This window comes from Elephantulus edwardii, unplaced genomic scaffold (assembly GCF_000299155.1).
Source record: "Elephantulus edwardii isolate Elephantulus edwardi_28Jun2011 unplaced genomic scaffold, EleEdw1.0 scaffold00114, whole genome shotgun sequence".
Taxonomy (NCBI): domain Eukaryota; kingdom Metazoa; phylum Chordata; class Mammalia; order Macroscelidea; family Macroscelididae; genus Elephantulus; species Elephantulus edwardii.
The window spans coordinates 3,421,983-3,437,877 of record NW_006399864.1 but is presented as its reverse complement, the minus strand read 5'-3'; the positions used below and the strand labels follow the sequence as shown (position 1 = coordinate 3,437,877).

Here is a 15,895-nt window from a genome sequence, read left to right as displayed (position 1 = left end):
CCCTTTTAAACAGTTCTGTCCCTCATCTGTTTCAATGCAGCATACATAATTTATCCCATATTTCTCAGTGTCCCCCCAACCCTGATGTCAATCCTGTTTTACAACAGTGGCACTATGCAGTATTTGTCCTTTTGTGACTGATATTTCACTCAGCATAACGTCCTCCAGGGTCACGCATTTTGTATAATATTTCATGAGTTACTTGGTTTTCAGTGTTGTATAGTATTCCATTGTGTGAATATACCAGAGCTTCTCTATTCATTCATTTTATGATAGGCACTTAGGTTGTTTCCAGCTCTTTGCTATTGTTAACAAAGCGTGATAAACATGGGTGTGCATAAGGAATATATTTTTTAAAAAATTTCATTACCATCAAGACAGGACTCACTCATTCCTGATTGTCCAGCAGTTTGCAGAGGCTCTAAACTGTACAGAAAGAGATTACCCGTCGCTCTCCCACTGAGCACCTGGTAGATTCAAACCATAGGTTTTTCCGTTGAATTCAACTCCTTACCCACAAGGTCACCAGGGCTCCCGAAGAGTCAAGAGACAGTGAAGGAAAAGAAAACTCTGATGATGTGGACAGACACAATAACTGGGGTAATGAGGGCAGGTGGGTTAGAGACAGTGAGAGTGGCTCAGGATAGAGCAGGGTTCAGAGCTACTGTGCACTGGGTCGCTGTGAGTCATAGTGGACTTGATGATACATAACAACAAAAGTTTTTAGAGAGGATATTTCCATCACTTTATGCCTTTTTCCCCCTAAAAATCACAGTTGAGGGTTCAAATAGTATATAATTAAAAACCAAACCCTAATAGTATATAATTAAAACTAAAGAATCTTATCTTTGTCTCAGTTGGACCAGAGGGTTGTTGGCTTTTTCCCCAGCTAAAAGTACTTTTTTATTAGTGTTAGTAATTTTTTAAGTATAGATAAGTTGCAATGGGAAGATCAATATGATTCCTTATAGTTTGGGTAAAATGTACTATAACACAAAGGTCAAAACTCTGTATTGTTACTGACAAATTTTCCAACATATACAATTCTCTTAAAAAATGGAAATTGGGATTAGAGTTAGCCTTTGTTGTTGTTGTTGTTCCTACTGTGTGCCTTTGAGTCACCTGTGACTCATAGTGACCATATGCACAGTAGCCTGAACCCTTCCCTGTTCTGAACTAATGTCATTGTCTCTGACACATCTCCCTCATTACCTCAGTTACTGTGTCAATCCATCTCATCCATGATCTTCCTCTCCTTAGCTGCCCCTCCACCCTTCCAAGCATGTTGGCCTTTCCAAGAACTAAACCCTTTTGGTATCATAAATTTTTAAAGGAACACTTGGAACAGCATATTAGAAGAGAGCAAAGTTAAATATCACAGAAGAAGAAGAAAAAAAGATATGGATATTGGGGTCTGAAGCTCCTATCAGTTGTTTTGTCATTAGGTGCCATTAAGTCAAGTATGACTCATAGCAACCCTATGAACAAAAGATCTCAACCCAGTCCTGCCCTGTGCCATCCTCATACTTCCTGACACACAAGAGCCCATTTTAGCAGTCACCGTGTCAATCCACCTGGTTGAGGGTCTTCCTCTCCTTTGCTGACCCTCCACCCTTCCCAACATCATGTCCCTCTCCAAGGAATAGCACTTCCTGTCCATATGTCCAGAGTATGTGAGGTGAAGCCTCATCATTCTTGCCTCCAGAGAGCACTCCAGCTGCACCCTCTCCAAGACATGTCTGTTCTCTTGGCCATCCATGGGATGTTCAGTGCTCTTCATCAGCACCACAGCTCAAAAGTATCAATTCTTCATCCATAGCCACTGGTGAGAGTCAGCGCCCAGAGCCATCAGGGGCTTTAAGCTCGTTGCCCACTGCTGTGGTGTGGACAGCTGAAACCTAGGCCCTGACAGGCACCTGGGGGGGGGGGGGAAGTATCAATTCTTTTTCTGTCATCCTTATTCATTGTCCAGGTCTCAGATGCATAACTGCTAATCACAGAGACTATGCCTGAATCAGACGCACCTTAGTCCTCAAACTGACATCAGTACTCCTCAATAATTAGGAAAGATTCCCAAACTGCTAATTTTCCCATTACAATATGTCTCCTTATTTCCTGACTGCTTGTACCAAAGTTTTAATCGTAGATCCGAGCAAGATGAAACTGTTGACAGTTTAGTAGGCAAATACAATTATAGATTCATTATTTTTGTCTCTACTTAGACCTATTTAGCAGCTATTGAGCCCTGAAACTATAGCTTGTGTCTGTTAAGATATGTCAGTATAAAGTACAAATTCAAGTTTAAAGATGGCATGAAAAACAGTATATCAACTAAAAATCATTATAAACCACTGATAAGATAATGAGGATATGAGCTGATTGCATTTGGTCTTCTATGTAAAAAGGCATTTGGTAGCCAGTTTAGGGCTGCCATCCAGTTTGGGAAGATGTGTGGAGCAGTTGGATTTTACAAAGGTTCGTTTTCTTGTGTTGGTTGAGGCTTGGATGTAGATTGTTTACTTGTTTTGTTGTTTTTTGTTTTGTTTTGTTTAGCTCACAATTGGATGTGAGCTGAATGCATTTGACCTTGTGTTTAAAAAGGCAGTTGGGTCCTTTGGCCTAGTTTTAATTGCTTTCAGTCAAACATTCTTCTAAGTGGTATAGCATTGGTCTGTCCATTTGCTGTACAAAGGTAACTCTTGGTTGCTGTGATGGTAAACATTGTGACACTGACGTTCCAATGTGATAATGGTTACCCATGGCGGACAGTATTTGGTAGAGCTCCCAGATAAAAACAGATTGGAAACAAGAGTGGCATCCACTTCAAAATAGCTTACCTCTGGAAACTCTATGAACTTAGTGAAACAATTATATTTATACAACAGAGTTTAGGTCTTTCGTTCATAGAGTCACTATGAGTCATCTAGAACTCCATGGCACTTAGCCACAAACAAAAACAACAACGAGAGTTTGGTTATATTAGATTAAGTAAAACATTAAATCTCCTAACACACACTTAAGTTTTTCTTTTTACCTTTTAATATGGCTATGAAAAATATGATGATTTATATGTGGCTCCCATTATATTCTCACACAACACACAATTTGATTAACTATAGTATTTCAGTTGTTTCAAATAAAGATGATATTCCATGTTCTAGAAGTAGCTGTTTTAGCACTTGGAACTCAGTTTATAAAAAGAAATGCTTCTCCTTGAGGCAACTGTGATGCATTGAAATGCTGTACAAGTGCTTTGTACATGCTTTTCAATTACTTATATAGAATATTGAAAAGATACTCAAGGGTCAGGATTTAATCAGAATAATTTGATTGCCTTCTTAAAGACATTTTAAAGTGAAAGAAGCTAGCAGCAGGAAATAGAAAATATTCCAATACTGTGCTTCTGTCATGATTTGTCCCATTGACTTCACCAGTTTTACTTGCTCTTTTTTTGTATCAAACCAAAACCAAGCCCACTGCCATCGAGTCTGTCTTTCCCTTGTGGAGCTTCTGGTTATGTGCACTGTGCACCTTTGGGTTGACCGACCAACTAACAACACAGTGCACCACCATGTAAATTTAAACCAAGTGTAAAGAACAAACCAGGACTGTGCATATGGCTCTTGAAAATTGGCCCATCTACAGCACGCGTTCAGTGTTTGTGTGTATGTGCCGCTCATTCACTTAGCATTGTTATTTGGTGCTCCTGAGATGCTCCCGTCTCCTAGCGACCCCCAAGTACAGCAGGATGAAACATCTTCACAGTTGTTGCTACACTCAAGCTGGTTATTGCAGCTAATGTGTCGGTTCATCTCACTGAGGCTCTTCCTCTTTTTCCCTGGCCCTCTATTTTTACCAAATGTGATGTCCTTCTTTAAGGACTGGTCCCTCTTGATTATAGCAACACTATTTTAATTATTAAGACATTATGAAATAGTGTCATATCTATATTGTGAAAAATATTTATATTCTACTAATATCATTACTTCATTTTGACGTACTTAATGGATTTCTGTTTCCCATAATTTTAGAAATCAAAAATTATTGTTGTTGTGTGTCATCAAGTCAACAACTACTCATAGTGACCCCAAACACAATAGTTCTGACCCCTGCTCTATCCTGGGCCAGTCTTCCTGTCTCTGACACACCTAACCCATCACCCCAGTTACTGTGTCAGTCCATCTCATCCGGGATCTTCCTGTTCTGTGGTGTTCCTCCACCCTCCCAAGCATGATGTTGTTCTCCAAGGACTGGTCCCTCCTGACAACATGCCCAGAGTATGTCAGATAGACCTTCAAAATCCTTGACTCCAGGGAACAGCTTGACTTCACTTTCTCCAGCACAGACCTGTTAGTTCTCTTTCCAGTCGATGGTATGTTCAGTACTCTTCTCTAGCACAACTGAAAGACATCAATTCTTCTTATGCCCTCTATGGTTATTTAAAGTATTACAACGGATTTGGCTTGGCTAAAGGATAAAATTCTGAAAGTGGGCAATATAGTGTGATTCATTTGATAAGAATTTTGTATTGAGTTTCTTTAATTCGTTGAAGCTGATTTATGATGTATCTTTATCTTCTTATCTTGTAGGAACTTCTGTTTTTATTTTTAAATTTTTAGTTTTATTTGTTGTTCTTTATATAGTATATGATTTGATTGTGGGCTATATTGAAAACACTTCCAAATAATATTTTTTGTTGCCATTGGTTTCTCCCCCATTATAATGATATTTTAAATGTTAACATATTTGAATCAGTTGACCTTTTGCTTTTTCTTCTGTTTCTTTTGAGCTTAATGATCTTAAAAGCATTTATTACCCTTGTAAAGACTTGGTAAGTATTCATACTATTTTCTGTTTTTTATCTGTGATCTGTTTTTTGTTTGGCTAATTTATTTGAGATTGATATATCAGTTTCCTCTTTGTCATCAACTTGATGAATGGATGTTGAAACAAAAATGCACCTCGGGACTGGTAACACTTCTTTCCATTAGCTTCCGTTGTTTTTAGACAACATTGGACATGCTGTGCATGAACAACTAACAAGCACAGCTTCACTGACAGTAACAAATTATGGACCATACAATATCTGGAAGACCAGCTTTGAAGAAGCTCTCCCCAAGAGTGTACACTTTTCAAATTTCTTAATTCCTGTAGAATGGGGTTTGGAACAGAACGTAGTGTGGTGGCTGAAACATAGAATTTAAATTCCAAATACTATTAATTAGCTTCTTAAGTTCTCAGGTAAACTAGTTGGAGTTTTAAGTTTTTTCTTCTATGAAATGGGATTATATTCCTACTTCTCAGGTACTGAAAGTTAAACAAGGAGTAGACATAGCTCAGCACTTCATAAAGAGTAAATACAGAAGTCGTTCTAGCAATAAGTCCTATATTAATTTGGAATGAAAATGACTCCAATAACTTTACCTCCTTGTCTCTCTACATGCACTTTATGTTTTAATACATAAAACATTCTTCTAATGTTTTTCAATGTAATTTGGGAACTGCTGTAATTAAAGTTTTCAAATATCTTTTCTGTGACATTAAATCTTCCTGAATCTTTGTGAAAGCTCAAAGAAAAAGACAGTCAGTTGACTAACTACTTGGAATTAATATTTCAAATTTTTCCCTGAAGATTATGTTGCTCTCATTGGACTCCTTGCCAGTATTTCAAACATGACCCTTACTATAATAAATGTAGCTATAAAAGGATGTGGAATTGTATATTATTGGCCAAAAAAGGTTCATAGATTTAAAATTTCCCCCTACTTCTTTGCAATGTATTACGATATTAATTTGTCATTAATAAAGAATACGAGTTTTTCAAATAAGTCTTTTAAAATAAGTTTTTCAAATAAGCCTAAATATATGAATGCCTTCCATTTTATGTGCCAAAATTATCTTTTAAGGCCTCCCTTTTAAAAAAGTAAAATTGCTAAAATTTTTTATTAATCTCTTATGTGCTATAGAGCATTCTGATGAGAAAGTAACATTTTTATTAAAAGTATTTAGTAAATATTAACTAAATATTAACAACTATGCTTTGTACTCTTCTGTATGAATACCACTGTTGTTGGTATGTACCACTGAGTCTGAACCAACCCATAGCTGACCCTCCAGTGGGTTTTCAAAGGTAGCAAATTGCATGGGAAGGGATTGCCCATCTTTCTCCCTCCGCACTGGGCCACCAGTGCCATTAGGAGCGGTTTTTAAGTGAGACTCTGCTGCTGTGTAAGTAACTCAGTTTATTCTACTTGAATCTTTTTTTCTTTCCTGGTTTTAGATATTGTTGTTCTTTTTGCTTCCACTGTTGATTGCTACTGGTTGGTTGTTGCATTTGACTTTGTTGTTATTGTTCCAGTTGCTATGTACCACCGGTCACCAGCGACTCATAGAGACCCTATACATAACAGCCCTAAACTTTTCTGTATCCTGTGCCAATCTTGCTGTTTTTGACACACCTACCCCCATTACCGCAGTCAATGCATCAATCCATCTCATCAAGGGTCTTCCTCTCTTATACTGTCCCTCCACCTTTCCAACCATGACGTCCTTCTCCAAAGACTGGTCCCTCCTTGCAACATGTCCACAGTATGTCAGACTAAGCTTTAGAATCCTTGCCTCGAAGAAGCAGCCTGCTTTCACCCTCTCTAAGGTAAATCTGTTTATTCTTCTAACAGTCCATAATATATTCAGTACTCTTCTACAGCACCACAGCTCTTCAGTACTTTGCAGAGGTCTTTGAGAGCATATGTATGTCCAAAGTCATCAGAACAGAGCGAGGAAACACTGCATGGTTCAAAATTGAGAAGAGTATACACCAGGGATGTGTCCTGTCTCCATACCTTTTCAATCTATATGCAAAACAGATTATCCGGGAAGCTGGGCTCTATGAGGAGAAATGTGATATCGGAATTGAAGGTATCCTCATCAGCAATCTGCGTTCTACAGATGACACAACCCTGCTTGCTGAAACTGAGGAGGACCTGAAGGGCTTGCTGCAGAGGGTCAAGGACTGCAGCCTTCAATATGGATTGATTGTCAACATCAAGAGCCACTGGAATGCTTGGCAGCATTATGACAGATGGCGAAGAGATTGAGATTTTTAACAGTTTAGGTTTGCTTGACTCCATAATCAGCACTCATGGTATAAGCAGCCCGGAAATTAAAAGATGAATTGCATTGGGAAAGTGTGCTGTGAAAGTGACCTCTCCAATGTACTGAAGAGCAACAATGTCAGTCTGGGGACTAAGGTGTGTCTTATCCAGGCCATGGTGTCCCCAATTACTTCCTATGCATCAGAAAGCTGGACAGTGACTAGGGATGATAGAAGGAGAATTGATGCCTTTTAGCAGTGGTGTTGGAGAAGAGTAGTGACTGTAGTATGAACTGCTAACAGAACAAACAGGTTCATCCTAGAAATGGTAAAACCAGGCTCCTCCTTGAAGGGAAGTTTTCTGAAGCTTCATCTGACATTCTTTGGACACATCGCAAGGTAGGATCAGTTCTTGGAGAGGGACCTCATGCTTGAATGGTTGGAGGAACTGCAAGAGAGGAAGACCCTCAATAAGGTGAATTGATTCAGTTACTGAGGTAATAGGGATCGGTGTGTCAGAGATAATAAGATTGGCACAGGATAGAGCAGGGTATAGGGCTGTTGTACATAGGATCCCTTGTTACTCCATCTCCCTTGAGAGCCTTTCTAATACAGAATCCTCTCTCTTCTTACTGCTTTTGATTCAAGGGATGAGAGGATCAGAGTGCAGCCAACTTAATTACTGATTCTTTAAATGATTCTTGGCTTTTGAGAATGAATAAATGAATTTCTATGCACTTTTCAGAATTTTTTAAAGGAGTGGAAACCCTTGGTAAAAAAATGAGGAATTTTTTTAGGGTGTGCAAAGGTTTGGTAAGCAAATAGGATTAGGGTGGAGTGTTCAGGGAAAAGCAGTAAAACAATCTGAGTCCTTCAGACTTCCAATAAAAGGTCATTTGGCTAGTTATGACTCTGAAGTGAAACTTGATGTATCCAGCATTTACCAAAGGAAAGAGAAAGCGGTAATAATTTGGTGATTTCTGTGTGCCCGCCCCTTCCCAGTCCTCTGTGGAGGACAAACATGGGACTTGTCCTGTGCAGAGTCCCTATTCTCTGGTATCCTGGGGTCTAGAGACTGTGTTCTACTGTCCCTGGTTTTCCCTCTCACCAGTAGCTTGTGGGCACAGTTGTACCTGTAAGTCCCTGATGGAGAGCCACTTTAAAGTACTCCCTGTTGAAAATTGCTCAGGGTCCGTCTTATTTGAACCTAGTCTTTTATAATTTGCCATTCTCCTTTAAAATTCCTGAAACCACTCAAATATTTGTTAAATATGTTGTTGTTGTTGTTGGTATGTGCCATCAAGTTGCCTGCAACTCCCTGCGACCCTTTGTGCAACAGCCCCAAACCCTGCTCTATCCTGTGCCACTCTTACTGTCTCTGACACAACTACCGCCATTACCCTAGTCACTGAGTCAATCCATCTCATTGAAGATCTTCCTCTCTTACACTGTCCCTCCACCCTCCTACGCGTGATGTACCGCTCTAAGAACTGGACCCTCCTTGTAACATGTTCACAGCATATCAGACAAAGCTTCAGAGTCTTTGCCTCCAAGGAGCAACCTGGTATCACCCTCTCTAGGACAAATCTGTTTGTTCTTCTAGCAGTCCATGGTATATTCAGTATTCTTCTCCAGCATCACAGCTCAAAGGCATCAATTCTCTTTCTGTCATCCCTAGTTATTGTCCAGCTTCTTGATTCATAGCAAGTAATTGCAAAGAGTATGGCCTGGATCAGGGGCACCATATGCTCCAGACTAACATAGACCCTGTGCACAATGGAGCACACTTAGACCGGCAGATACGGCAACTGAGGCTGAGCCCTCAAGTATGTAAAGTACTATACATGTTGGGTTTTTTTCTAAAACATTTGATGATTTCTGTTGATATTTAGTCAGCTGGACGTTTTAAGTTCTGATTGTATTGCTACTGAAGAGAATCATTGCCGCTCTTCTTCATTCAAAAGGTGTTACAACAAATAGAATTCAACTGTGAGTCTCAGCTTGATGATTTTTTTATTAAAGTGAATTCCTTTAGCTGTCACTTTGAATTGCAATAACAACTAACTGGCATAAATAATGACACTGGAAACTTGATTAAACAGTATTCCAATAATACCCAGTTGGTTTGGATCTTAGGCCTCTGACTTTTCTTAGCCTGGGAAGAATTGTTCAAGCTTTCCAAATCTGCTTCCTCATCTCTTAACAATAATAGCAACCTCACAGGATTTTTAGAAGATAAGTATTTATTACAAACTTGGCAAATATGATACACACATAAATAATACAACTTTCAAGCTTGGTAATTAGTACAAGTTTAACATTAGTAAACTTCATATTTTATAATTTGAAGAAATAGGAAAAAATTGCTTATGAAATTGATGATTCTCATAGTATTTTCTACACTAGCAGCTAATAACCGAGAGATAGCGTAAAATAATGGGTGAAAGCGTGCACACTGGGTTCAAATCCCAGCTCCACCAGTTACTACTACCACGCTGAAAAGGTCCAGGCTCCTGAAAACCTTTGTGTATCACTTTCCTCTTCTGCAAAGTAGACATAACAATGGCTCATTCCTCCTGGAGGTGCTAATCGGATAAGATGGAGGCATAGAGAGTTTAGAACAGTAGCTAAGACTTAAATAGTTGTTATTATTAATCAGATGTTGAGCAAGCTACTAATTTTATATTTTGTTACTTTTTAGGTGAATCTTGGAAGCAATCAGTACCTTTTCTCTGTCGTTGTGGATCCTAAAGAAATGCCCTGCTTCTGTTTGCGCCATGATGTAGATGCCCTTCTCTGGCAGCCACACTCCAGCAAACCAGACGACATGTGGGAGCACATTGCAACATTCAATGCTTTAGGTACAGAACAAGCCCTCTGACAGCATCTTTATTATATCAGAAATTACAGTCATCACTTCTTTAAAAGTTCATTTCTCTTTTTTCTTTTTAACATTTGAGCTGTCCTAGTTACACATTTGGATTGATTTATGCTGTAATTTGGTTGCTGGTACTCTAGGAGATGAATGTTACTCTGTTGGAATAATCAGACTAATCTGTGTTTGTGCTTGTGGAGAAGTTCAACTCAGAATAGAAATCAAAGTGTTTATCTAACCAGTTAACTCCTTTTACTCTTTCATTTGTTCATTCTGAGTTAGGTGTATATAATTTTCAATATGAACAAGGATTGGGCAGTACTCTATGGCACTAATGTTCAGGTTTTGATGGGGAGAGTCATTTTAATGAAAATGAGTATCAGAACATGCTGATAAGCAGAAGTTAAATTTATTCTATAAGATATGAGGGAAAATACTAATGTCAAAATCAGGGCTTGAAAACTATTTCACACTACGTAATTATAGATGTATACAATATTTAATTTTATGTCAAAATACATCAGTATTATGTGGAGAATTTTTTAAATGGGCATTAGCAACAGATATTGTATTCCTGAAAGGTTATTTTAAACTAGTGGCATATAGTAAAATTATGCATTTTAATGGCTGTATATGCTCAACGCTAATTAAAGGAGGCTTTTAAAATTATGTATTGCAATTTAATAAGAGTTTGTTAAACTGAATCCAAATGGATTTTTGTGACCTGAAATACAAAGCTTGATTTAAGAATTTAACCACATAATTTCAAGTGTCTATTGTGATTGTTATATGCCATCAAGTTGCCTGCAACTCCCAGCGACCCTTTGTGCCCTAAACCCCGCTCTATCCTGTGCCAATCTTACTGTTTATGACACACTTATCCCCATTACCTCCGTCAATGAATCAGTCCTTATAGAAACTATAATTTAAATGTCTGATTCAAATAATGTAATTTTCTTTTTTTTATAAAAAAGTTTCCTTTTCTTTAATAAAAAAGAAAATTGTGCTATATAATTTTTACATACACAAATCTAACATTTATATCCTCGGATTCCCACTTATAGAGGAAATGACTATATTTGAATTTAAATTAACATATTAGATACCTAATCTTAAGAAATTATGAGCATTATTTTAATATTGACATGGTTATCCTGGAGAGCGAATTCTAAACCATTCGAAGAGCTATCTATATGCTTTTTATGTTTATCTCCTCAAGCTGTCCTCACATTAAAAAACCAGTGTTGATCTGCCTGTGCTGTGCTTCCATTATTCATTCTTTGTTTGGTGAGAATTCATTTTACATGTTGAGTGTGTATGTGTGTGTAAGTAATAAAGGCTTGGAAAAAACCTTTTCCAATATAGATCTTATAGTATTACAACCTTTAGTAACCATGTCACATTTTAAATATCCTAATTTAAATATCCTTTTATCTGTAAACATGCTTTTAAAACATGTACATGAATAAAAAGACGAGATTGCAATATTTTTAAAGCTTAATTCATTTTTATGGATGGTCTTAAATCAGTTTTTAAGATTAGGTACTTGAATTCCCTTTTGAGCTTGTAGTGGTCCCAGGATCCTACTTCTGTACAACAAAATCCTGTTATAGTGTTGGTTGATATTGGTATAAAAATATTCCACTAACTTTATAGGAATAATAAGAGAAGGCATTGAAATATTAGTACTTTCAAAAGGATAGGATATGTATTTTTAACATCTCCTGAAATAACTTATAATGTCATTGTATAACCATGTTCAACTTATTTGATAGGAGAAAGGGGGGGGGAAAGATTCTATAATATCTTATCTGTGATTCATAAACATAAATAGTAGATTGACATTTGAAGATATTTTGGCGTATTCTTAGTGTTTTTGGTTAAAAATTTTGAGTGTTCTACTTATTCACGGAAATGAAATGGAACGATACTGTGCATCTCTTAGGGAAATTAAAACTCTCTGTTTTGCTCTTTTGGAACTGAAGCTGCAATTTCTGCACCTGTTGCAAGAGATTAATTGAGGCTAATCATTAAAAGATCAGAACTGAACCATTACAATATTTAGGACATTAATTGAATCAGACATTTTATAATGAAAATTAGGAAATGTGAAATATTAATTCAGAAATGTCCTTCTATGTAATTTACTTTTCTTCTCTTTTTATCTTCTGGTCTTTTTGGCAGGCTACGTCCAAGCCTCAAAGAGAGACAAAAAGTTTTTTGCTTGCGCCCCGAATGCCTCCTATGCAGCTCTGTGCGAGTGTCTCCGGCGCGTGTTCATCTACCGGCAGCCTGCTCCCATGTCCACTGTCCTTTACAACAGAAAGGAAGGCAGGCAAGTCGGCCAGGTTGCTAAGCAGCAAGTAGCAAGCCTAGAAACCAGTGAGCCTATTTTAGGTTTTCAAGCAACAAACGAGAGATTATTTGTTCTCACTACCAAAAACCTCTTTTTAATAAAGATAAATACTGAGAATTAATTACTCCAGCATATTGGTTCTTTGTTTTGAAAATGTATTCAATAATAGATCGAGGGCTTGGCAGTTATATTTCATGGTAGTTAGAGAGCTGGGCTGTAGCCTGTTAAGTTTTACTGTATTACGCACACATATCTTGTACAATTTTTTAAAAGAACTTTTTAAAAGATCTTAGAAATCTTTTGAAAGAGATTATGATTCTGTAAAAATTGTAGTGGGCTATGTATGGAATGAAGAAAGTTTTGTGAAAATTGGCTTCTGTAAAAATGTAGAACAAGCATTAGCAAGTGTCGTTATTTTTAAAAAGTAAAACTGAAAGCTCATCCTTTGTATAAAAGATAAAGAATTCATTGTTAAGAAAATATTGTCTGCTCTCTGTTTGTTGATACAGTGCTAAGTTCTATACCCATATAATAACATTGGATTACGTTAAAATGAAAGGTAATGCAAAAGTTTGCATATTCCAAGTCAACAGGAAGGAAAAAAACCAACAACTACCTGGTAATCGTTGTTAATTTTTTCTCTTTATTTGACTTAATGAAGTACTTCTCTGTTATGGCTCAGCTTTATCAATAGTATTATTTGTTTTTCAAATTCTTCCAAATAAATAATTGTAAAGAATAGTTGAGATAGAAGGGGAAACACAGGCATACAGAAGGTCTAATAGTCTTTAAATTTGCTAAGAGACCTTGTTTGCCAATTAATGACAGCTTTATTTACTTTTTATCTTTTTTTTTATGCCAGTGGACATAGAGTGAGGCTTCTCCAACCATAGCTTTTTATTGCTGTGTAACAAATCCCCTCAAAACTCAGTGGTTTGAAACATTGACATTTTATTTCTCATAATTTAATGAGTTGTCTGGACAGTTCTGGGTTGGATAACTGCGTATCTCGGCTCTCCTTGGCATTGCACCCTCTAGCACGCTAGACTGGGCTTCTCCTGACAGAAGGACCATTTCAGGAGACATGCTTTGATGCGTTAGAGCTGTGCACGCCTCTTATTCCATCTTACTTACTGTTGTCCCACTGGACATAGCAATTACAGGGCCAAGCCTAGAATTAGTGTGGGAGGGAATTAGCTAAGGACACAAATACTAAGAAGTCTGATTCATTGAGGAACATTAGTGTTGTATTCCACCATACAAAGACATTACAGTTTTTCCTTGCAGTTTGAACAGAATAATTCTATTTATACATTAACTACTTTTTTGCTACAAATGTTACTTTCTCATACTTATATTGCTTTCCCAGATTTCTTTTGGTTTCCATTAATCTGGAAAATGCTTTACTTTTTATACCATGTGTACTTGAGTGGTATCCACTTCTTAAGCCACATGCCTCTGATAACTCTATGAACTTGGAGAAATGATGATAATTCTAGAAAGGCTTCAGGCCCTGTGTTCATAGGGTCGCTATGAGTCATGTTCAGTTCAACAGCAATAAACAACAACAACAACAAATATATATATATATAAGGTTGATTTTCTTCATAGGGTCGCTATGAGTCATGTTCAGTTCAACAGCAATAAACAACAACAACAAAAAATATATATATATATAAGGTTGATTTTCTTTTTTAATAAGGTGGTTAAGGCAGAAAATACAGAAAAGAGATTAAAGGTAGAGATTCTGTTTAATATATCTCACCTAGTAGGTTAAATATTAGACTGGAAAAAGAGAGAAAAATAAGTTTGAGAGGCAAAGAAGGGTTATATTCATGTTCTGAACTGTCAGAATTTAATTTCCTTCTCTTTAAAGAATTAACTGTGATGTTAGATAACAAGTTGGGATGATTCTGAGATCTGATAATAAGGGTAATTGGTTGAACAAAAAAATTTTATCTGAAGAACTTTTTTGTGTCACAATAAAAGAAACATCATGAAACAACACACTATTTAGCTAATTACCTAGTGAAAACCTTTATTATGTGAAAGAAGATTTAAATTTTTAAAAAAATCATAAATACTCCCTTAGGGAATGTAATAAGAAAAATGCAGAATCATATGCTGCTTAATTGATATATGACTGTGCACATATGCAGATTTTCAGATAACAATGAATTTTCTTTCCTTTATAAATGAGAATTTATAAAAGATGTATGGTAATAATAAAGTGTTGTTCTACATATTAAAACTTATTTAACCATTTTTATTAAGCATCAGTTATATACCACAATCTATTGGATAATGCAGTGAAGATTAACAAGAGCTACATTCTACTACTAATCTTCAGATAAAATTTCTCTTTGGTGTTAAAGAGGGAGGTAGATATAGTCACTGGTTCTGTCACCAGAATTTCAAGTTTGGAACCCTAGAGTACACGGTATTTTTGCAATATGAGGCAGAAGTGTTGCCAATTAGAACAGACCATAAGATGATTTTAAGACATGAAAATTATCAAATACTGTTCTATAGTTAAAAATCATAGAGAAAGTACTTGTTTAGCTCATCAATGTGCAGGAATTGTAACACTTTATTTATAATTCTGTACAAATAAGAACAAATGTTAAGGTACATATGCAAGTGGTTCTAATATAATAAAGCAAAACTAATTTTTATAACCAGGGAGCTCTGGTGGCATGGTCTACATAGAGGTAGACTGCTCACTCAAAGACTGTGCTTCTCTGGTGGTTGGAATCCTCGAGCCACTCAGCAGAAGAGAGAGAGAGAGAAGGGCAGTCTCCTCATGAGCTGTTTACAGCCTTTGAAACCTGCTGGAGGGTCAGCTTTGAGTCGGAACCAATCCGATGACAGAGAAACACTGTACCACAGTCAACATTTTTGGCACCAGGAGTCAGTAAATCAAAAGATAAATTGCATTAGGAAAATCTGCTGCAGAGTGCTGAAGAGCAAAAACTAAGATGCACCTGATACCTGAGGCCATGGTCTTCACAGTTACTTGCCATCCATCAGAGAGCTGGACAGTGACTAAAGATGACAGAAGAAGAATTGATGCCTTTGAGTTGTGGTGCTGGAGAAGAGTCTTGAACATACCATGTACTACCAAGAGAAATAACAAGTCTGTCCTAGAGAGGGTCAAACCAAGCTGCTCCTGGGAGACAAGGATTTTGAAGCTCTGTCTCACATACTGTGGGACAAGAGGAACCAGTCCTTGGAGAAGGACATCATGATTGGAAGGGTGGAGGGACAGTGCAGGAGAAGAAGACCCCAGATGATACGGACTAACACAGTAACTGGAGTAATGAGGACAGATGTGTCAGAGGCAATGAGATTAGCTCAGGATAGACCAGGGTTCACAGCTATTGTGCATAGGATCACTGTGAATCATAGGCAACTCGACAACACTTAACAAATATTCATTAGTTACCTCCCAGTACTGAGCTTGTTTTATTTGTAATGTAATAGTGATTGAGTTAGTGAAATTTAGACCTAATAATGGCTATAGCATAAATAAGAAGCCCTGATGATACAAAAGTTGCTAGTTCAATTCCCG

The 15,895-nt window shown here is 37.1% G+C and overlaps 1 protein-coding gene across 1 annotated transcript in view; it reads left to right on the top strand.

The window, feature by feature from the left end:
- Positions 1–12,445, top strand: part of NUDCD1 (NudC domain containing 1) — a 64,042-nt gene extending 51,597 nt beyond the window's left edge. Inside the window, exons 9-10 of the mRNA XM_006892332.1 lie at positions 9,795–9,954; positions 12,153–12,445. Of these exons, the coding sequence (XP_006892394.1) occupies positions 9,795–9,954; positions 12,153–12,445 (453 nt within the window). The remainder of the gene's footprint in view (positions 1–9,794; positions 9,955–12,152) is intronic.
- Positions 12,446–15,895: the final 3,450 nt, after the last annotated feature.